The sequence below is a fragment of the Triticum aestivum genome, chromosome 1A (assembly GCF_018294505.1).
Source record: "Triticum aestivum cultivar Chinese Spring chromosome 1A, IWGSC CS RefSeq v2.1, whole genome shotgun sequence".
NCBI lineage: Eukaryota > Viridiplantae > Streptophyta > Magnoliopsida > Poales > Poaceae > Triticum > Triticum aestivum.
The window spans coordinates 16057151-16078983 of NC_057794.1; the positions used below are offsets into that span (position 1 = coordinate 16057151).

General features: G+C 44.0%; 1 protein-coding gene and 2 long non-coding RNA genes across 8 annotated transcripts; 2 read left to right on the forward strand and 1 right to left on the reverse strand.

Annotated features, from left to right (window-relative positions):
• Positions 1–23: 23 nt before the first annotated feature.
• LOC123186896 (uncharacterized) lies at positions 24–9010 on the reverse strand. 6 transcript variants are annotated; one of them, XM_044598603.1, is made up of 5 exons: positions 8555–9010; positions 8294–8429; positions 7644–7809; positions 4029–4273; positions 400–3896 (listed from the first exon to the last, which is right to left on the reverse strand). In XM_044598603.1, the coding sequence occupies exon 5, from the start codon at positions 2804–2806 to the stop codon at positions 1931–1933; it is 876 nt and encodes a 291-aa protein (XP_044454538.1). In that variant the 5' UTR covers positions 2807–3896; positions 4029–4273; positions 7644–7809; positions 8294–8429; positions 8555–9010; the 3' UTR covers positions 400–1930. The 6 variants fall into 6 exon arrangements, 4 of the variants coding, with proteins under 4 accessions (XP_044454538.1, XP_044454560.1, XP_044454549.1 ...); XR_006493736.1 differs by lacking the exons at positions 400–3896; positions 4029–4273 and adding an exon at positions 24–377; XM_044598625.1 differs by lacking the exon at positions 8294–8429.
• On the forward strand, positions 4153–5650 carry LOC123186911 (uncharacterized). The gene is made up of 2 exons (XR_006493738.1): positions 4153–4291; positions 4444–5650. It is a non-coding gene; the product is annotated as an uncharacterized lncRNA (long non-coding RNA).
• On the forward strand, positions 6305–7900 carry LOC123186918 (uncharacterized). Its single transcript, XR_006493746.1, has 2 exons — positions 6305–6796; positions 6874–7900. It is a non-coding gene; the product is annotated as an uncharacterized lncRNA (long non-coding RNA).
• Positions 9011–21833: the final 12823 nt, after the last annotated feature.

The following is a 21833-nucleotide window of genomic DNA, read 5'->3' on the forward strand; positions in this document are numbered from 1 at the left end:
ATTTCTGGTAAGATTTTTTTCAAACAACAGCATTTGTCACCTCCTACTTGATAAAGTTGCCACAGAAGAATGTTGGCATGCCATCCCTCTCCCAACTGGCATTCACTAGTTATCACTACCGTTTTATATTGCCCCATAACATCTTGAGGATCATGGTTATCACACTGAAGTTAAGACGAAACATATCCTAGAACATTGGCATGACCACCAACTTGATATCTTCCAAAAGTTTTGAAAGACGGTGACCAGTGACCCATCCAATCCTGGCGTAGAGTCGGGTTTCATATCCATGAGCAACCGTGGATTGTGGACAATCTCAGCTGCAAATTGCCGATTGTGAACAGTCTTAACGGCAAATTGTCCTTCTTCCTGGTTGCCTACATATGGGTACCCGTGAGTTACTCTAGCATCCAAATTAAGTAACTTGGTGTTGTGATAGCGTTACAAGTGCATAATACATCATCTTAGTAGCTCCTAAGAATGCAACTTGACTTAAACAACATGTGCACGATCAACATGTATATAAGCTGCAGTAATGAAGATCAACATGTATATAAGCTGCAGTAATGAGCTAGAGTATAGGATTATCAAATTTCAGTGAATATGTAGCAATGAATACAATAAATTAGATGGGCAAGCGACAACATAAGATGTTTATGAGTGTAGCATCTATATACACAGAGACGACAGCATACATAAAATAATGTATTTTAAAATAGTACTAGAAATGATGACGCGGGTGGATAATGATAGCACAAGGTTATAACTCTTAGTTGAAAATTTTCACTAAAAGATATTTGATAAGTATTGCAACAAACTATTCATGCTTTAGTATTCTAGTTACCTATTGGTGTTGATGTATATAATTTTACTTAGATGGATTATTTCGCATAGTAATTGTTTACATTTTATCAAGGTATATTCATATATAAATAATGGTCAAACTCGTGCTTTCAAAAGCATGTCAAAATTGCTGAAATTTGAGATAATTGTATCCATTGATATTGAACATGTATATAATCTAGCCGCCCAAATGGGCAGGTCACCATGCTAGTTACAAGAATTGAAAATGAGAGCTCCTTGAGAAATTGTTGGCCCGGTCAAAATCGGATGACACAATTTTAAGATAGAGACCTCAATTGATTGTGAGGCCTTAAAAACTAGGGAGCATAGTGTTATAGATGATAGATAGAAACAGATAGATAAAATATTTCTCGAGGGTGATCAAGTGCAAAACATTTACCTCCACTCATACTGGATCACCAGCAATGTAATATTTAAGTCTCTTCCCATTGACCCTTGATCTAATTACAATTAACATCACCTTTGAGTCTTATGGTCCCTATGGATAAATACCAACAATGACATCTGATAGGCTAGAGATTATAATTTCCAGCTGAAAAGGAGGGAAACCGAGCAGCAGAAACCATGCTACTCCTGCCCTTATTACTCTAAAAAAAATTATCGTCGATCCATCTCTAGCAACCAACACCTAATGCTCAGCTGGGTCATACAAAACATAATTAAGTTCAGCGTGTGTAGATAAGATAGCTCTTGTTGCCCCACAAGTTGGTCAACACGTACATGTACACCAGTCAGACAATCACCAGATGATGAGCAAGGAAGAAGAGTAGCAGCTGCTGGGCCCGGTGGAGTCACTCACATGCATACAAGGATGTCAACCTCTACCACCATTGCTTTTGGTGATTTGCTCTCACACTAATCTGATCCGATCTGATCATGACAAGGCCGTGCTATCTATATATCGACATACACTTACCTTTTCTCCCCACCCTTTTGAGTTGTGAGAAGCCTCGTAGATGAACAAGTTCACAGCATGCTTTTTTTGAGGGCTAATGGCAGGTGCTCTGCCTTTGCATTAAAGATTAGGAATATACATGAGAGAAATCACACACAAAAGGCGTAAGGGCTAAGGGCATCTCAAGCCGTTGGCCTCCCCAGGAGGCATTTTTCTCGCCTCCTGGGAGGCTGCCGGCGAGAATTTTACTCTGGGGCTCCAATCTCTTTCAGTCGTTGCCCCCCCCCACCCCCACCCGCTCCTTCCCGACGTCGCCGAGGCACCGCGCGAGGACGGCTCCAGCGCGACGCACGAGCCTGGCAAGGACGCGCAGACCGCCGCGGCGTCCACGGGGCCTTCGAAGCCGTTGCCAGACGCGTCGTACGCCATGAGGTTCACGGCGCCGGGGAGCACCGGGTGGCTGCCGTTGAACGCCTCGAGGCGGCGCAGCCGGAGGAGGCCGGGCGGGAGCGCGCCCCGCAGCGCGTTGCCGGAGGGGCGGGCCGGGGAGCCGACCACGAAGCCGCCGCCGTGGAAGTAGACGACGACGGGGAGCTTGCCGGGGGCCGCGGCGGTGGCAGCGGAGGCGTCGGGCGGGAGGTAGACGTGCGCGCGGGCGGGGATGGAGTGGATGTCCTTGGAGACGACGCCGGTGAGCGGGTCGGTGCCGGTGGGGGCGAAGGCGTCGCCGCCCGGGCGGTGCACGCGGCCGCTCTTGTACTGGCAGAGGTAGGGCGGGAAGTCGAAGGCGATCTCGGCGTCGGGATCCATGGCGCAGCGGTTGGTGGCCGCGTCGGCTGCGCCGTCCCACGTAGCTCCAGAGGCGACGCTGCGGGCGGGAGCTGCGGCCGGGCGCGGAGGCGACGCTGCGGGCGGGAGCGCAGCAAGGAGTGCTTGGCCGGGGAGAGAGAGAAGAGTGGACGGGGAGAGGGGAGGTGGGGACGGAGAAAGCGACGGGGGAGAGAGAGAGAGATGTGGAGATAGAGGCCGACGTGTGGGGTTTCGCATGCAAAAAAGTAGTGCCGGCGCCCCGGCCAACCCCCAGGTTGTTGGGTTTCTCTCACGAGCGCCGGCCGTGTTTTTGGCTAATACCGGCGCAAAACGAGCCCCTGGGGTTGTGGCTGGGAGCGTTTTTGACCGCCGGCGCTGAAAAAAAGCTCCTGGGGGGCTTCCTGGGGGGCCGGCTGGAGATGCCCTAACAGTCAGAAAGACAATCTCTACTCCTAATGGAGCAGTTGGTAGTCTCGCTTCCAGGTTTTTTTTAGTCCCACCTCCTATGGTTTTTTTTGGTACATCCTCCCACCTTTGACTTAGCCATCACAAACCGAAAAAACCTCGTGCTGAGACCCCAACCCCCACCCATGCACGTACGACCGTAAAAAGACCTACGAAGGTTAACCAACGATAAAAGACCTACGAAAATTAACCAGCGACAAAAAAACCTAAACCTATCGCCCGCACGTACGAGGTGAAGGAGCGACGACCCCTGGATCTATTCGCGACGCGAACGCCGCCGCCTAGCAGATCCCAGGCGCTAGCCGCGGATCCCTTTGCCGGCTCCGAGGGGTCGTGGAGGCGGCGCCGCCATCGTTGTGGACCTCTGGGTCGCCATCTGGACACCTCTGCTGAGGTACGCCTTCGCCTTCGCACGCCGCCGACCTCCCAGAGGAGACGCCGCCACGACCTGCGCTAAACCCTAGGCATCAACCACCATGCTCCCGTCCTCCGGTTCCTCCTGCGTTCGCCACCATGCGATCGCCTTCCTCCCTCAGGTTCATCTCCCCTCTTTTCTCTATTTGGTTCAAGACGGAGAGAATCAGATCAGGATAGAGAGATGGAGATGAGGATTGAGGCCATGGGATCCCTTTGTGATTGCAACTTATACATGAGCTCAGTTTAGATCCCTTTGCTAGAAAAAAGAATGCTGCATACAACAATGATCTTATCTAGATTAATGGTTCTCTGATTATTCTTTTGATTCTGAGTCATCAATGTGTTTTTATTGTAGGTTCTTGTACGGAACATACCACCAGACCCCGATGAATCAGATAGCAAGCCTGTGGAACATTTCTTCCTTGTCAATCATCCTGATCATCATCTGAAACATCAGGTAATCACTAAATTTTGGAACATCTCCCATTTGAAGAATCATCTGCAAATTCAAATGTAAGGAAGTGTGCAGTGCAAGCAATTATCAGGGTAAATCTATTTCTCAATTATGTATTTTTACCACTTCATCAGGAGTGTAAACTGATAGTATTTCCAACTACAAAGTGTTGGCTGCCCAGGAAGAAGGAAAGGTCAGTCCAGACATGACATTTAACTATAATAATGGAGGTACGTAGTGCCTACTGCTCCCTTGTCCCTTGCTACCGGCTGGGGATGCTCGGCTCGCCAGCGATGGGGATGCTCGGCGGGCAGTCCCTGCTCTCATTTTCCTCCAGCCTCTGGTAACCCTCCTCCTCACCTGCCTCGCTGAAGCGGGATTCACAGGTTAGTTTAGTTTGGAGGGATTTCCTGTGGTTGTGCGTGAATCCAGTGTTCACTGGCTTGTATGTTTCATTCCTAATATGCTAGCTCCTGCCTAAACACGCATTAGAGAATCTCATGTATGTAACAGAAGATACACAAATGTGGTTTTCCAGGGAGCATCAGGTACATCTTATGTGGGGATGAACCATCAGCTAAAGGGAGTGATAGGAAAATATTTTGTTGAATGCAATGGGAAGGCGAAAAACGACACGCCTTGGCGAAGCAACTCTAAGATTCGGTAAGGCTAATCAAGTCTGCAATCAAATCCAAGAGCAGGGGCAGAGAAAAACATTAAAATACTTTTTAGGGCAGAGAAAACGTTAAAATACTTTTTAGCTATTGATTGAAGTAACTGGTAATTAGTAGCAGGAGCAACAATTGTAGTAAGAACCTACCTAGGCATATTTTCTCTCTTTCCTATCACATGGCACATTGAATAACTTTATAGTACAAATACATTCACATATGTTATTTTAAATTATCATGTGATGGAGGTTCTCGTTATTTCGAATCTTTGGTCGGAACCTTCATTTTGTGTTATTAAATGCACATGGTATTCAGTTATCTCCATTATGGTGAGAAGACTTTGATCTTGATATATCAGATTTAAGCCTCCTACACCATAGGAGGTCCTCCTTTTGGTGATATTCACTCATATGTCATTCTAAATTATCATGTCATGGAGGTGATGGGTATTTCGAATCTTTGGTTGGAACCTTCATTTTGCGTTAAATTCACATGGTATTCAGTTATCTCCATTATTGCCAGTAGCAATGCACAAGCACTTTCTATTAAATGCACATGCTATTTTCTTTTGTATCATGTCATTTTGTGGTCATTAACAATCAGATGGATGAAATTGATCTTGTTTTGTGCATCATGGATTTTCCTCAACTGAATGAGTAGAAACATAAGTGTGTAATGTAGTAGCCCCTCTATTCCATTGTTATAAATATTATAGTTTTTCAATCTTCTGACCTGATCGTAACAGCTGTTTAAAAGGAAGTGATCACATCACTATTTAGATTTTACTTTTTTTGTATGCTTAAACATAAGATTAGTTTGTCCCCTTTCTTTTTACCCTTCATGCTAACATAATAAATACATATTTGAACTGAATCGGTTGTATTACATATGCCACGAAGGATGTCGCCGCTTGAAGCTCAATTTCCATCAGCCCCTCTTTTAATTCACTTGCATTGTTTCAGCTTTGCATTGTACTTCTTTGACGAATTACCTCATCCAATCGGCTTTAATTCGGAGCGTCAGTCTTACTAATTATCATTGCCTTAACTTTTCATATGAACCTCTTACAGGAAACAAGGACTCCTATTTGTCTGTAGTACTGCCCATGAGACTCAACCTTGTTTTACCTTAATTATCATGGTGTGCCTGTTTTTAGAATAGCTCACCATTTTGTTAGTGGCAATAAAATGCATCTTTAGGCACACCTATAGCGCACATGTGATGATGTACAGATGAAAGAAAGATCTTAGAAGTTGAGAAGCCGAGAGCTGGAGGAACAAGGAGAAGCTAAAAAGACAGAAGAAGTCAGAGCATGTGGAGCTGTTGGGCAAGCAGAGTTCTATCTGGGTATTTAGGTAGCTGAGGATAAAAGGGAAAAGGAAAATGTTGACGATATAGCTACTCAATGTTGAGAATGTTGCCTGCATACTTTGTTGCCTATATATCATTGGCTTTGTATTGATCCAGGCAAGAACAAATCAGATGGAACAAGTTTGCTACGGGTGGGTGTGCATCAAGTTGCTTCGTTGCCGGCGGCGAGTAATCTCACACATGTTTATGGTGCATATGTACCAGAAAATTCAAATGGTACTGCCCGATGTGCCTTTCATACGAAACAGTTTATGCTTATGGGTGTTCATCTTTGTTTCTGTATACAGCTTACGGCTTTTTTGTTGATCATACGTACAAGGGGAATCAGGTAGGGTTTGATGCGCCTTTCATACGAAATGTTGATGAGAATTACCCAAGTAGTCCAGGTATGAGGCTGTGCGGATATAGTAATCATAATTTTCAGTGGCATCGGCATGTTCTAATAAATAAGATGGGAAGTTCAGAATAATGTAACATCGGCATGTTCTAATAAATAAAATAAGAGAAGGTTGGGTATACTGAAGCAGACCCCTTATAATTATGAACGGTTTATAAAGTTGAAGGATGAAACTTGAACGAACACAATTCTGAGGTTTGTAAAGTGAAGCCAAAGACAAGTTCGAGGGGTAATGTGGACTTCTCTCAAACTATATTATTAGAGGACAATGAGGGTCTTGAAGACAATGAAAGCGATGAGTTTCTGCTGGTTTTGTTTTGTTGTAGGCGAAGTTCTTAATTATAATTATCAATGTGTTTGTTTTTCTTAAGGACGCAGTGACATGCAAGGCGAGGGAAATTGAAGCCAAAACATGCAGGACGGCCAGGAGTGTGCCATTTTTTCTATGACAGGTTAGTGATTTTATCCTTTTTGTATTTTTTACATTGCTAGGTACAGTAGTTTATATGAAATGATTTGTTAATGGTAGGGGGTGGTTCTTCAATCTTCAGGGAATCAAGTGGTAGCATCAGATACTGACATGCATGGAAGGTAGCAGTATATGTATTTGTAGCAAATCATCATCGCCCATAAATAAATCATCTCTTGCCCGCTTCCTCTGTCCGGTTGTCAACTCAAATTGCTTTGGTTCACAAGTTCGTTTCATCGTACATCTAGGTACACTAGAACTGAGAGACTACTTTCCTTGAATGGCTCATGCGAGTAAACTGACAATAGTATTCATCCAAGATGCAGTAGTATATGTATCTTCATAGAGATGTAGATGCATAGATAGTTCAATAGTGCACATGTTCATTGACAGGGATGTAGATGTAGTATACAACCGAGGTTACATTGACAAGTTGGTCCATGATGCTCCCAGGAAAAAGAAAATATGATATATTGTTTCACACTATCATCCATAGTGAAACTTGTATTTAATATTTCTTTGTTTTGCAATGCTGAATATTTTGGGAACACACAGTAAGATGTAATCTACGGATTCACCAAATCAGCTTGAACATTGTTATCATGCTTCGTATGATTTGGTAATGATTTCAGAACATGGAATGGGGCAAATAAAGTTGAAACCATGTACTGTTCCTCACAAAAAAAACAGTTAATGTCGAGAGGTTTCATACTGACATTATTTCTTACCAACTAATGGTGCATTACTCCTGCCATGATAACAGCAGCTAACTACTCCATGATCACAGCAGTAAACATTGATAAGAGTACAAGCATTGGAGGAGTACTCACCACGTTCGAGGAAGTCGTCATCATGGTGGTGGTGGTCGAGGAAGTCGTAGGTGCTGGTGGCATCATCACGGAGCAGTTACCATCTTCTCCTCGACTTAAAATGTAGTACTCCATGTACTCCCACTTGTTAACTTTTTGAAATGCAGATCCACTCCAAGAATGTGCTCTGAAATGGAAGTAACATGGAGTATACTCTAAAAATCAGTATGGTTTGAGCCCACTAGATCAATCAAAGTTCTCCAGCATGATAAAAATAATACTACAGCATGAGTATTACAGTAGAATCAGTTTGGTTTGAGCCAAGCAAGAGTACTAAAATCCTGACAAAAAGAATACTACAACATGACAAACATGATTTCAGAGATGTTGATTTCAGTACTTACAACCCATTGATAAACATGATTTTCAGAAATGTTGATTTCAGTTAAACTACAATATTTACTCCAAGCAAATACTCTAAGAAACAATACAAGTACTCCTACAGTACTGAAAGTACTCCTGTAGTACAAAATACTCTAGGGGGAATGTACTCCTAAGTACTGAAAGTGTACTCCTGTGAGTACTGAGTTTACTAAATTCAGAGGCATCAAAATGCTCACACCCAAGTTCAGTCATCTACACATGGAGTAGTGCAACCGAGTGGTCTTTACCATGCCCGAATCGGCGAGTGGTAGTGGCAGTAGCAGCCGCATTGTACAGGAGCAGCAGCAACCGCATTGTACAGGAGCAGCAGCAGCCTTTCCAATCTACTCCCGCGGCAGAGAGCAGTTCTTGACCACATTACATCTACATCCATATTCCATCCACATCAACAATCACAATCACAATCAGCTCCAAAATCTCTCCTTGCCTTTCCCCGAATCCTAGGCTCCAGAGATTGGAAAGGTGTGGGGAAAATTAAGGATGATAACCTTGCAGGTCAAGCATGGGGAGCTCGACTTCGCGCTTGACCTGGGCGCAGGTGACGGGGCACTCGTAGCGGCGGAGGAGTACCAGCAGCGTCGGAGATGGCAGCGTCCAACACGGCGCTCCTCCTTGCAGGTCGATGGCGGCGAGGAGCGCTAGCATCCGTCGCCGCCTTCCTCGAGCAGGACAAGGCCGCCGTGCCCGCGCTTCTCACGCTCCTACTCGACCTCGCTAAAATATCCAACTTTGGCTCGACTGTGACGCAGAGGATGCGGGCAAGAGGGAGAGGCGACGCAGACGAGAAGGCCCGGCGGCGACGCCTGAGGAGAAGGGCGGCGACGCGGTTGATTCGCCGACGCGAGTGAGGGGGAGGTGCGTCGCCGCCGCGGGCTAGGGATTTGGTGGAGTGGGTGAGCGAGGGGAATGAGCGTGAAGAGGCGACTGAGTGAGTGGGTGAGTGAGCGAGGGGAAAAACTGGAAACCACAGAAATTTTGTAACGTTCCAAGAAATGTACTACAAAACCTTCGACATTCAAAGTACCAATATTTATTTTTGTTATCACTATATTTAAAATAGTACTCTCTTTGTAAACTAATATAAGAACGTTTAGATCACTAAAATAGTGTTCTAAACGCTCTTATATTAGTTTACGGAGGGAGTACTAATTTAGGAAATGCAGAAATATGTCTGGCTATTATGTTTTTTTATGCTCTGGTGGAATGGTAAAGAATTAGTTTGTCCGGTTAACACCATGAGTATTTTCCGTTGCATATTTTAAGTCCTTCGACATGAAGCTCCGTTACACGTTGCTTGTGCAAGATGTGTATATAAGCTAATGAAGAAGTTTTTTTATTATACTTACTCAAATATCATGTGAATCAAGCTAAAAACAACATTCATGATATTTTACGGGAATTATTATTTTTTTAACTTTGAAAACAACAGGAGTCTCCTACTATTATATATTACTCAAAATAAAGTACTGGTTAATTACATGGCCAAGAAGCAAATAAAAAGAAAGCAACTATGATTTACAGAGATAGGTTTGGGATAAAGCTATCAAGAAAGGAGACCAATTCAGGATTAACTTTGAATTTGAGATTTTCCAAGTCAGCTTTGAGTGCTCTTTTCCAATCATACAGGGATGCATCAATCTTGTCAAAGTAGCATCTGTTCCTTTGTTTCCAAATGTTCCAGGCGGCCGGGACTTTGATTGCATTGAACAATGGGTGTGGCCATGAAGACTTCACTGCATCAAACATCTCCTGAAGCTCCAAGTTGGTATCCCATTGAATATGAAGGTGCACTCAAAGAATGGGTGTTTGTTCGTTTCCAGTGGGTGTTGCACAAAAGACAGGAGTGACTTCAATATCAAAATGTCTCCGGTGGAGCATGTCCCTTATGTTGACTCTGTCCATTAACATCAGCCAGGTGAACACTTTAAGTTTCATGATACACTTTGTCTTCCAGATCATTGTGATGTATGCGGGTGGCTGCAGTTCTCTGAAGAAGAAGTTGATGAATTTCTTGGGCCGAAACTGAACATCTCCCCAACAAGTAATCCATTCATCAGCCATCATTGGTTCCAAGTATAGATCATTCATATGATTCTGTAGATATGTTAATTCATGTAGCGCCTCGATTGATAGAGTGAGGTAAAAGTTTTTAGAAGCCCGTGGTCTGTCTTGGAATTGCACTATAGAAATATCCTCCTCCCTTGTGAAAGAGAACATGTGTGGCAGCTTGTTGGAAAGGGGTTCGTCATCGATCGGAATATCTTTCCATAGAAGAATTGTGTCGCCAGCTCTAGGGATGCAAGTTGTAACCCCTCTGTATATGTCCATCAACGAGAACACATCGTTCTGTATATCTTTCCATAAAAGAATTGTGTGAAAATTTCTTAAGCGCAACAACTAGATATTAATTTATAATAGAATTTTAGTTGGATCATCACTTTATATGTATACATCATTAATTTATCATTTTTTATCAATTTACATTGCAAGTGAATTGGACTACGATAAACACCCGATTGTGCCCGTGCTATCTTGTTTCTACATGTGAAATTTGACATGCATTATGTTTACATAATTCCAGCAAAATATTTTCGTGGCACGTGACAAGGCACCGGCATTCCCATGCTATCTTATCTCTACATGTGAAATTAAACAGTCATTATGTTTATACAACTCAACAAAAATATTTCAAAAGCCCGTGGCAACGCATGGGCACTCTACTAGTAAAGCTAATTACACAGGCCTGGCTGAGGCCAGAACTAACGAAGCCAGGTCCGAATGCACCAAACAAGCTACCATGCCAGCAGTAGCCGACTGGTTTTGGAAGATTCTACGATTTCGCTCATTCCAAACATTCCAAGCAAAGTAGAGCGCAGTTGCAGCATGTGCTCGCTGGCCATGGAGAAAACTTTTCCACCAGGCCGCCGATGATCTGAAAGGTTGTGTGGGTGGCAGTTGGGCATCAGGTTGCAGGACAGCCAATTTGTGCCAAACTTCCTTGGCGAAGGGGCAATGGCAGACTAGGTGGGATGCCGATTCAATAGTTTGGTCACGAAGGGAGCATGTGTCATTATGATCACGTCCTCTCGCACGGAGCCTGTCAGCCATGGGCAGGCGATTCAGAACCAGGAGCCAAGCAAAGAATTTAACTTTCCCCTCCACCTTTGTTTTCCAGATTGCATTAAGTTGGGGCTTCATGATGGATCCCGTGAACTGGGCATTGTAGGCCGAGGCAGCGGTGTAGTTGTTGTTGCTAGTCCATCTCCAGTCAATCTCATCAGGCTGGTCAGAGAGAGTGATTTGGTTGATCTGATGCCATAGGTCAATGAAGCTTAGCAAATCAGCAGTAGTGGAGAGCCTCTCGATGCCCTTCATCCAGCGGCCCTGGTGTAGTGCATTCTTGACAGTGTCATTCTTCCGTCTGGCCAGAGAGAAAAGGTTTGGTGCAATGTCTTTTGGCGCCGCTCCGTTCAACCACGCATTTTTCCAGAACAGTGCACATTTTCCGTCACCAAGTCTGATGGTTGTAGAGGCGTTGAAGAGCTGCAAATCAGTCTTGGAGCAGGGGAGTTGGATTCCAACCCATGGCCGAGAGGGTGACTTCCATGTGTACCAGGCCCACCTCAATCTGAGAGATCTACTATAGAGGGCAAGGTTTTTAATTCCAAGACCACCAAATTTCTTTGGGGAGCACACTTGGTTCTAGTTCACCGCACAGTGCCCACCACTTGCTTCCTCTTCTCCCTTCCACAGAAAATTCCTTCTTAGCTTGTCGATCCTCTTGATGATCCACTTTGAGGGGGCGAACATAGTCAGGTAGTAGGTTGTGATAGAAGTTAACACCGAGTTTATAAGTGTCAGCCGGCCCATTTTATTCATCAGCTTTCTTTTCCAACCTGCAAGCTTAGCAGCGATCTTGTCAATTAGGATTTGGAAGTCAATTCTTCTTGGTTTTCTAAGGCTCAGTGGGAGCCCGAGGTACTTGCAAGGAAAAGAGCTGATGTCCCCCTCAAAATCTGAAAGAACTTCCTCAACGACCTCTTCCTCACAAGCAATTGGGTATGCAGCAGATTTGTTGAAGTTGGTGCAGAGCCCTGAAACATTGCCAAAAGCAGCCAGAATTTCTTGGAGGGCAGCCACCTCCATTTTGCTTGGGTTTAACAAGAGTGCGGCATCATCTGCGTACAGGCTGATCCTCACAGAGGCCGATCGGTGGCTGATGGGACTAAGAATGTGCTCCTCGGTGGCCTTCTCCAAAATTGTCTGAAGTGGGTCGATGGAAAGCTGGAAGAGAAGAGGTGCACTAGTAGAAAAAACCCCATTCGTCCCGGTTGGTAAGGGTCTTTTGTCCCGGTTTCTGAACCGGGACTAAAGGGTCGTTACTAATGCCCTAGCCCTTTAGTCCCGGTTCAGTCCAGAACCGGGACAGATGGGCCTCCACGTGGCCGGTGCGCCGAGCCCAGGCAGGAGGGCCTTTGGTCCCGGTTGATGGCACCAATCGGGACCAATAGGCATCCACGCGTCAGCATTTCAGGGGCTGGGGTTTTTGTTTTTGTTTTTTTTGAAGGGGGGGGGTTGGGGGTTTTGGAGGGTTAATTTAGGTGTTTCATATATTGTGTTAGCTAGCTAATTAATAGAGAGAAGTGTCCTCTCTTATGTCCGTGCTTGGTCGACGCTACGTACTATCCATACGTATAGAGAGGACTAGACATGCTAGCTAGCTAGTAAGCAAACGAAGGAAACAGAAGATCGTCATGAACATATATGCATACAGAGAGAAGTGATATCGACCACCTCTCCTTCTCCAAGAGATTGGTCGAACAATAAGTTCTCGTATATCTATCCAACACTACCGGCTACATATATGCAATAATTATCTCTTACAATATAATCTCCTAATTATATATGAACACAGGATCCACATAGTATTCTCCGTCTTCAGCGATCACGTGGTCAAGGAAGAATGCCGCCAATTCCTCTTGAATTGCTCGGATACGATCTGGTGGTAGGAGTTCATCCCGCATCCGAAAGATCTAATTTGAAGAAGGTGGTCAATACATATATATATATATATATATGAATAAATGAAACTCAACACAAATGACGGTAATAAAATAAAATTGTGAATATTATTGCTTACGCACTTCATATTGTTCGTCAGAGTACCCCCGTTCACAGGTCATGTAGAGGATGGACTCGCAAATATAGTATCCACAGAAATCATTCCCTTGATCCTGCCAGAACCACTTTACAAGAAATAGAGGTCAATCAAACTGATAAGCAAGCATGCCAAATGGTATTGATGAAACTAGCGCTCGAATCACTAGGAGACGCGCGGAACATGCTACTATAGTACTTACTTTCGGGTATCTAAATTGCAGCTTCTTCGGCAGTCCCGGAGCTTTTTTGGTGAATTTTCTCCAAACCCTGCCAGACAAAGAAAACAATTACTTGATATCAGGAAATGAACAAAGTTGCTGATATGGTGGATAATGATCGATTTAACTTACTTCTCGAGGATTTGAGTCATGTCTGCATACTCCTGGGGATCTTTTCATCTCGAGTCTAAGACGGTTACTAGTCCCTCCTCTCTAACTCTCAGCGTCAAAGTATTACTCCCCCCAGACTCTCTGCAGGTTTTCATGTACCAATCATGCAATCTTCGCATCATCGTTGTTAGAGATCTTTCATCATTGATGAGAGGCTTCCCATACTCGTATCTGTGTACCGCCTCTACCTCCAAGAAATCATAATGTACATCGTCGGGCAGGTAATCTCCAAGATTCCTATAACCTGGCACCATCCTCGGATCATTAGCGACGATGTCGCTAGACACCTTGAGCGGGGGGTACGATTTGTTCGCTTGTTCGCCGAGCTGGGTAATTTGTTTCCCAGCTCGTCGTTCTTTTATCCTTTGATCACTGACAGTACTTCTCGACCGCTCCGCTTCGACAAATGTCTTTCCAATAATGCGCTCATAGTTGCCTTTCGGCGGAGACTTTGGTGGTTTTGTCAGGGCAGCCAGAGTGCGCTTCGCTTTCACCGGATCTACCTTCTCCTCCGGAGGTGGATGTCTCTCTGCTTTCGCCCCTTTAAAGAAGTCCTTCACTTCTTTTTGCACGATCTTCTTGTATTCTTCCACGGTCATCTCGTACGGTAACTTCTCTAGAGGCTTGAGAGGTGGACCGTATCTGTATTTCCTCCTGCTACCTCTTGAGCTTGCGTTGGATTTCCCCGAAGAGGAAAGGATGATGCAGCAGAGTAGCGTAAGTATTTCCCTCAGTTTTTGAGAACCAAGGCATCAATCCAGTAGGAGGCCACGCTCAAGTCCCTCGTACCTGCACAAAACGATAGCTACTCGCAACCAACGCGATTAGGGGTTGTCAATCCCTTCACGGTCACTTACGAGAGTGAGATCTGATAGATATAATATTTTTGGTATTTTTGGTATAGAGATGCAAAGTGAAAAGTAAAAGGCAAAGTAAAAAAGCAAAGCAAGATTAAAGTGATGGAGATTGATATGATGAGAATAGACCCGGGGGCCATAGGTTTCACTAGTGGCTTCTCTCAAGAGCATAAGTATTCTACGGTGGGTGAACAAATTACTGTTGAGCAATTGACAGAATTGAGCATAGTTATGAGAATATCTAGGCATGATCATGTATATAGGCATCACGTCCGTGACAAGTTGACCGGAATGATTCTGCATCTACTACTATTACTCCACTCATCGAACGCTATCTAGCATGCATCTAGAGTATTAAGTTAAAAACAGAGTAACGCTTTAAGCAAGATGACATGATGTAGAGAGATAAATTCATGCAATATGAAATAAACCCCGTCTTGTTATCCTCGATGGCAACAATGCAATACGTGCCTTGCTGCCCCTTCTGTCACTGGGAAAGGACACCGCAAGATCGAACCCAAATCTAAGCACTTCTCCCATGGCAAGAACTACCAATCTAGTTGGCCAAACCAAACGGATAATTCAAAGAGACTTGCAAAGATAACCAATCATATATAAAATAATTTAAACAAGATTCAAATATTATCCATAGATAGACTTGATCATAAACCCACAATTCATCAGTCTCAGCAAACACACCGCAAAAAGAAGATTACATCGAATAGATCTCCACAAGAGAGGGGGAGAACTTTCTATTGAGATCCAAAAAGAGAGAAGAAGCCATCTAGCTACTAACTATGGACCCGAAGGTCTGAGGTAAACTACTCACACTTCATCGGAGGGGCTATGATGATGTAGAAGCCCTCCGTGATGACGGCCCTCTCCGGCGGAGCTCCGGAACAGGCCCCAAGATGGGATCTCATGGATACAGAAAGTTGTGGCGGTGGAATTAGGTTTTTGGCTCCTGTTCTGATCGTTTGGGGTACGTAGGTATATATAGGAGGAAGGAGTACGTCGATGGAGCACCGAGGGGCCCACGAGGCAGGGGGTGCGCCATAGGGGGGTGGGCGTGTTGGGGAACGTAGTAATTTCAAAAAAATTCCTACGCACACGCAAGATCATGGTGATGCATAACAACGAGAGGGGAGAGTGTGATCTACGTACCCTTGTAGACCGACAGCGGAAGCGTTAGCACAACGCGGTTGATGTAGTCGTATGTCTTCACGGCCCGACCGATCAAGCACCGAAACTACGACACCTCCGAGTTCTAGCACACGTTCAGCTCGATGACGATCCCCGGACTCCGATCCAGCAAAGTGTCAGGGAAGAGTTCCGTTAGCACGACGGCATGGTGACGATCTTGATGTACTACCGTTGCAGGGCTTCGCCTAAGCACCGCTATAATATTATCGAGGATTATGGTGGAAGGGGGCACCACACACGGCTAAGAATATGATCACGTGGATCAACTTGTGTGTCTAGGGGTGCCCCCTGCCCCCGTATATAAAGGAGCAAGGGGAGGTGCGGTCGGCCAGGAGGAGGGCGCGCCAGGAGGAGTCCTACTCCCACCGGGAGTAGGATTCCCCCCTTTCCTAGTTGGAATAGGATTTGGGAGGGGGAAAGAGGAGAGAGAGAAGGAAGGGGGGCGCCGCCCCCCTCTCCTTGTCCTATTCGGACTAGGGGGGAGGGGCGTGCGGCCCAGCCCTGGCCACCTCTCCTCTCTTCCACTAAAGCCCACTAAGGCCCATATACCTCCCGGGGGGTTCCGGTAACCTCCCGGTACTCCGGTAAAATCCCGATTTCACCCGGAACACTTCCGATATCCAAATATAGGCTTCCAATATATCAATCTTTATGTCTCGACCATTTCGAGACTCCTCGTCATGTCCGTGATCACATCCGGAACTCCGAACTAACTTCGGTACATCAAAACTCATAATATAACTGTCATCGAAACCTTAAGCGTGCGGACCCTACGGGTTCGAGAACAATGTAGACATGACCGAGACACTTCTCCGGTCAATAACCAATAGCGGAACCTGGATGCTCATATTGGCTCCTACCTACGAAAATCTTTATCGGTCAGACCGCATAACAACATACGTTGTTTCCTTTGTCATCGGTATGTTACTTGCCCGAGATTCAATCGTCGGTATCTCAATACCTAGTTCAATCTCGTTACCGGCAAGTCTCTTTACTCGTTTCGTAATACATCATCTTGCAACTAACTCATTAGTTGTAATGCTTGCAAGGCTTATGTGATGTGCATTACCGAGAGGGCCCAGAGATACCTCTCCGACAATCGGAGTGACAAATCCTAATCTCGAAATACGCCAACCCAACATTCACCTTTGGAGACACCTGTAGAGCTCCTTTATAATCACCCAGTTACGTTGTGACGTTTGGTAGCACACAAAGTGTTCCTCCGGTAAACGGGAGTTGCATAATCTCATAGTCATAGGAACATGTATAAGTCATGAAGAAAGCAATAGCAACATACTAAACGATCGGGTGCTAAGCTAATGGAATGGGTCATGTCAATCACATCATTCTCCTAATGATGTGATCCCATTAATCAAATGACAACACATGCCTATGGTTAGTAAACATAACCATCTTTGATTAACGAGCTAGTCAAGTAGAGGCATACTAGTGACGGTTGGTTTGTCTATGTATTCACACAAGTATTATGTTTCCGGATAATACAATTCTAGCATGAATAATAAACATTTATCATGATATAAGGAAATAAAATAATAACATTATTATTGCCTCTAGGGCATATTTCCTTCAGTCTCCCACTTGCACTAGAGTCAATAATCTAGATTACACAGTAATGATTCTAACACCCATGGAGCTTTGGTGCTGATTATGTTTTGCTCGTGGAAGAGGCTTAGTCAACGGGTCTGCTATATTCAGATCCGTATGTATCTTGCAAATCTCTATGTCTCCCACCTGGACTAGATCACGGATGGAATTGAAGCGTCTCTTGATGTGCTTGGTTCTCTTGTGAAATCTGGATTCCTTTGCCAAGGCAATTGCACCAGTATTGTCACAAAAGATTTTCATTGGACCCGATGCACTAGGTATGACACCTAGATCGGATATGAACTCCTTCATCCAGACTCCTTCGTTTGCTGCTTCTGAAGCAGCTATGTACTCCGCTTCACATGTAGATCCCGCCACAATGCTTTGTTTAGAACTACACCAACTGACAGCTCCACCGTTTAATGTAAACACGTATCCGGTTTGTGATTTAGAATCGTCCGGATCAGTGTCAAAGCTTGCATCAACGTAACCATTTACGATGAGCTCTTTGTCACCTCCATATATGAGAAACATATCCTTAGTCCTTTTCAGGTATTTCAGGATGTTCTTGACCGCTGTCTAGTGATCCACTCCTGGATTACTTTGGTACCTCCCTGCTAGACTTAAAGCAAGACACACATCAGGTCTGGTACACAGCATTGCATACATGATAGAGCCTATGTCTGAATCATAGGGAACATCTTTCATTTTCTCTCTATCTTCTGCATTGGTCGGGGATTTATTCTTACTCAATTTCACACCTTGTAACACAGGCAAGAATCCTTTCTTTGCTTGATCCATTTTGAACTTCTTCAAAATTTTGTCAAGGTATGTGCTTTGTGAAAGTCCAATTAAGCATCTTGATCTATCTCTATAGATCTTAATTCCCAATATGTAAGCAACTTCACCGAGGTCTTTCATTGAAAAACTTTTATTCAAGTATCCTTTTATGCTATCCAGAAATTCTATATCATTTCCGATTAGTAATATGTCATCTACATATAATATCAGAAATGCTACAGAGCTCCCACTCACTTTCTTGTAAATACAGCCTTCTCCAAAAGTCTGTATAAAACCAAATGCTTTGATCACACTATCAAAGATTTTATTCCAACTCTGAGAGGCTTGCACCAGTCCATAAATGGATCGCTGGAGCTTGCACACTTTGTTAGCTCCCTTTGGATCGACAAAACCTTCTGGCTGCATCATATACAACTCTTCTTGCAGAAATCCATTCAGGAATGCAGTTTTGACATCCATTTGCCAAATTTCATAATCATAAAATGCGGCAATTGCTAACATGATTCGGACAGACTTAAGCATCGCTACGGGTGAGAAGGTCTCATCGTAGTCAATCCCTTGAACTTGTCGAAAACCTTTTGCGACAAGTCGAGCTTTGTAGACAGTAATATTACCGTCAGCGTCAGTCTTCTTCTTGAAGATCCATTTATTCTCAATTGCTTGCCGATCATTGGGCAAGTCAACCAAAGTTCATACTTTGTTCTCATACATGGATCCCATCTCAGATTTCATGGCTTCAAGCCATTTTGCGGAATCTGGTCTCACCATCGCTTCTTCATAGTTCGTAGGTTCATCATGATCTAGTAGCATGACTTCCAGAACAGGATTACCGTACCACTCTGCCGCGGATCTTACTCTGGTTGATCTACAAGGTTCATTAGTATCTTGTTCTGAAGTTTCATGATCATTATCATTAGCTTCCTCACTAATTGGTGTAGGTGTCACAGAAACAGGTTTCTATGATGTACTACTTTCCAATAAGGGAGCGGGTACAGTTACCTCGTCAAGTTCTACTTTCCGCCCACTCAATTCTTTCGAGAGAAACTCCTTCTCCAGAAAGTTTCCGAATTTAGCAACAAAAGTCTTGCCTTCGGATCTGTGATAGAAGGTGTATCCAATAGTTTCCTTTGGATATCCTATGAAGACACATTTCTCCAATTTGGGTTCAAGCTTATCAGGTTGAAGCTTTTTTACATAAGCATCGCAGCCCCAAACTTTCAGAAACGACAACTTTGGTTTCTTGCCAAACCACAGTTCATAAGGCGTCGTCTCAACGGATTTTGATGGTGCCCTATTTAACGTGAATGCGGCCGTCTCTAGAGCATATCCCCAAAACGATAGCGGTAAATCAGTAAGAGACATCATAGATCGCACCATATCTAGTAAAGTACGATTACGACGTTCGGACACACATTACGATGTGGTGTTCCGGGTGGCGTGAGTTTCGAAACTATTCCACATTTTTTCAAATGTACACCAAACTCGTAACTCAAATATTTTCCTCCACGATCAGATCGTAGGAATTTTATTTTCTTGTTATGATGATTTTCAACTTCACTCTGAAATTCTTTGAACTTTTCAAACGTTTCAGACTTATGTTTCATTAAGTAGATATACCCATATCTGCTTAAGTCATCTGTGAAGGTGAGAAAATAATAATATCCACCACGAGCCTCAACATTCATCGGACCACATACATCTGTATGTATGATTTCCAATAAATCTGTTGCTCTCTCCATAGTACCGGAGAACGGTGTTTTTGTCATCTTACCCATAAGGCACGGTTCGCAAGTATCAAGTGATTCATAATCAAGTGGTTCCAAAACCCATCAGTATGGAGTTTCTTCATGCGCTTTATACCGATATGACCCAAACGGCAGTGCCACAAATAAGTTGCACTATCATTATCAACTCTGCATCTTTTGGCTTCAACACTATGAATATGTGTGTCACTACTATCGAGATTTAAGAAGAATAGACCACTCTTTAAGGGTGCATGACCATAAAAGATATTACTCATGTAAATAGAACAACCATTATTCTCAGATTTAAATGAATAACCGTCTCGCATCAAACAAGATCCAGATATAATGTTCATGCTTAACGCTGGCACCAAATAACAATTATTTAGGTCTAGTACTAATCCCGAAGGTAGATGTAGAGGTAGCGTGCCGACTGCGATCACATCGACTTTGGAACCATTTTCAACGCGCATCGTCACCTCGTCCTTACCCAATCTTCGCTTAATCCGTAGTCCCTATTTCGAGTTGCAAATATTAGCAACAGAACCAGTATCAAATACCCAGGTGCTACTGCGAGCATTAGTAAGGTACACATCAATAACATGTATATCACATATACCTTTGTTCACCTTGCCATCCTTCTTATCCGCCAAATACTTGGGGCAGTTCCGCTTCCAGTGACCAGTCTGCTTGCAGTAGAAGCACTCAGTTTCAGGCTTAGGTCCAGGTTTGGCTTTCTTCTCTTGAGTAGCAACTTGCTTGCTGTTCTTTTTGAAGTTCCCCTTCTTCTTCCCTTTGCCCTTTTTCTTGAAACTAGTGGTCTTGTTGACCATCAACACTTGATGCTCCTTCTTGATTTCTACCTCCGCAGCTTTCAGCATTGCGAAGAGCTCGGGAATAGTCTTGTTCATCCCTTGCATATTATAGTTCATCACGAAGCTCTTGTAGCTTGGTGGCAGTGATTGGAGAATTCTGTCAATGACGCAATCATCTGGAAGATTAACTCCCAATTGAATCAAGTGATTATTATACCCAGACATTTTGAGTATATGCTCACTGACAGAACTGTTCTCCTCCATCTTGCAGCTATAGAACTTATTGGAGACTTCATATCTCTCAATCCGGGCATTTGCTTGAAATATTAACTTCAACTCTTAGAACATCTCATATGCTCCATGATGTTCAAAACGTTGTTGAAGTCCTGATTCTAAGCCGTAAAGCATGGCACACTGAACTATCGAGTAGTCATCAGCTTTGCTCTGCCAGACGTTCATAACATCTGGTGTTGCTCCAGCAGCAGGCCTGGCACCCAGCGGTGCTTCCAGGACGTAATTCTTCTATGCAGCAATGAGGATAATCCTCAAGTTACGGACCCAGTCCGTGTAATTGCTACCATCATTTTGCTTTCTCAAGGAACGCATTAAAATTCAACGGAACAACAGCACGGGCCATCTATCTACAATCAAACATAAACAAGCAAGATACTATCAGGTACTAAGTTCATGATAAATTTAGGTTCAATTAATCATATTACTTAAAGAACTCCCACTTAGATAGACATCCCTCTAATCCTCTAAGTGATTACATGATCCAAATCAACTAAACCATGTCCGATCATCACGTGAGATGGAGTAGTTTCATTGGTGAACATCACTATGTTGATCATATCTACTATATGATTCACGCTCGACCTTTTGGTCTCCGTGTTCCGAGGCCATATCTGTATATGCTTGGCTCGTCAAGTATAACCTGAGTATTCTGCGTGTGCAACTGTTTTGCACCCGTTGTATTTGAACGTAGAGCCTATCACACCCGATCATCACGTGGTGTCTCAGCACGAAGAACTTTCGCAATGGTGCATACTCAGGGAGAACACTTCTTGATAATTAGTGAGAGATCATCTTATAATGCTACCGTCAATCAAAGCAAGATAAGATGCATAAAAGATAAACATCACATGCAATTAATATAAGTGATATGATATGGCCATCATCATCTTGTGCTTGTGAT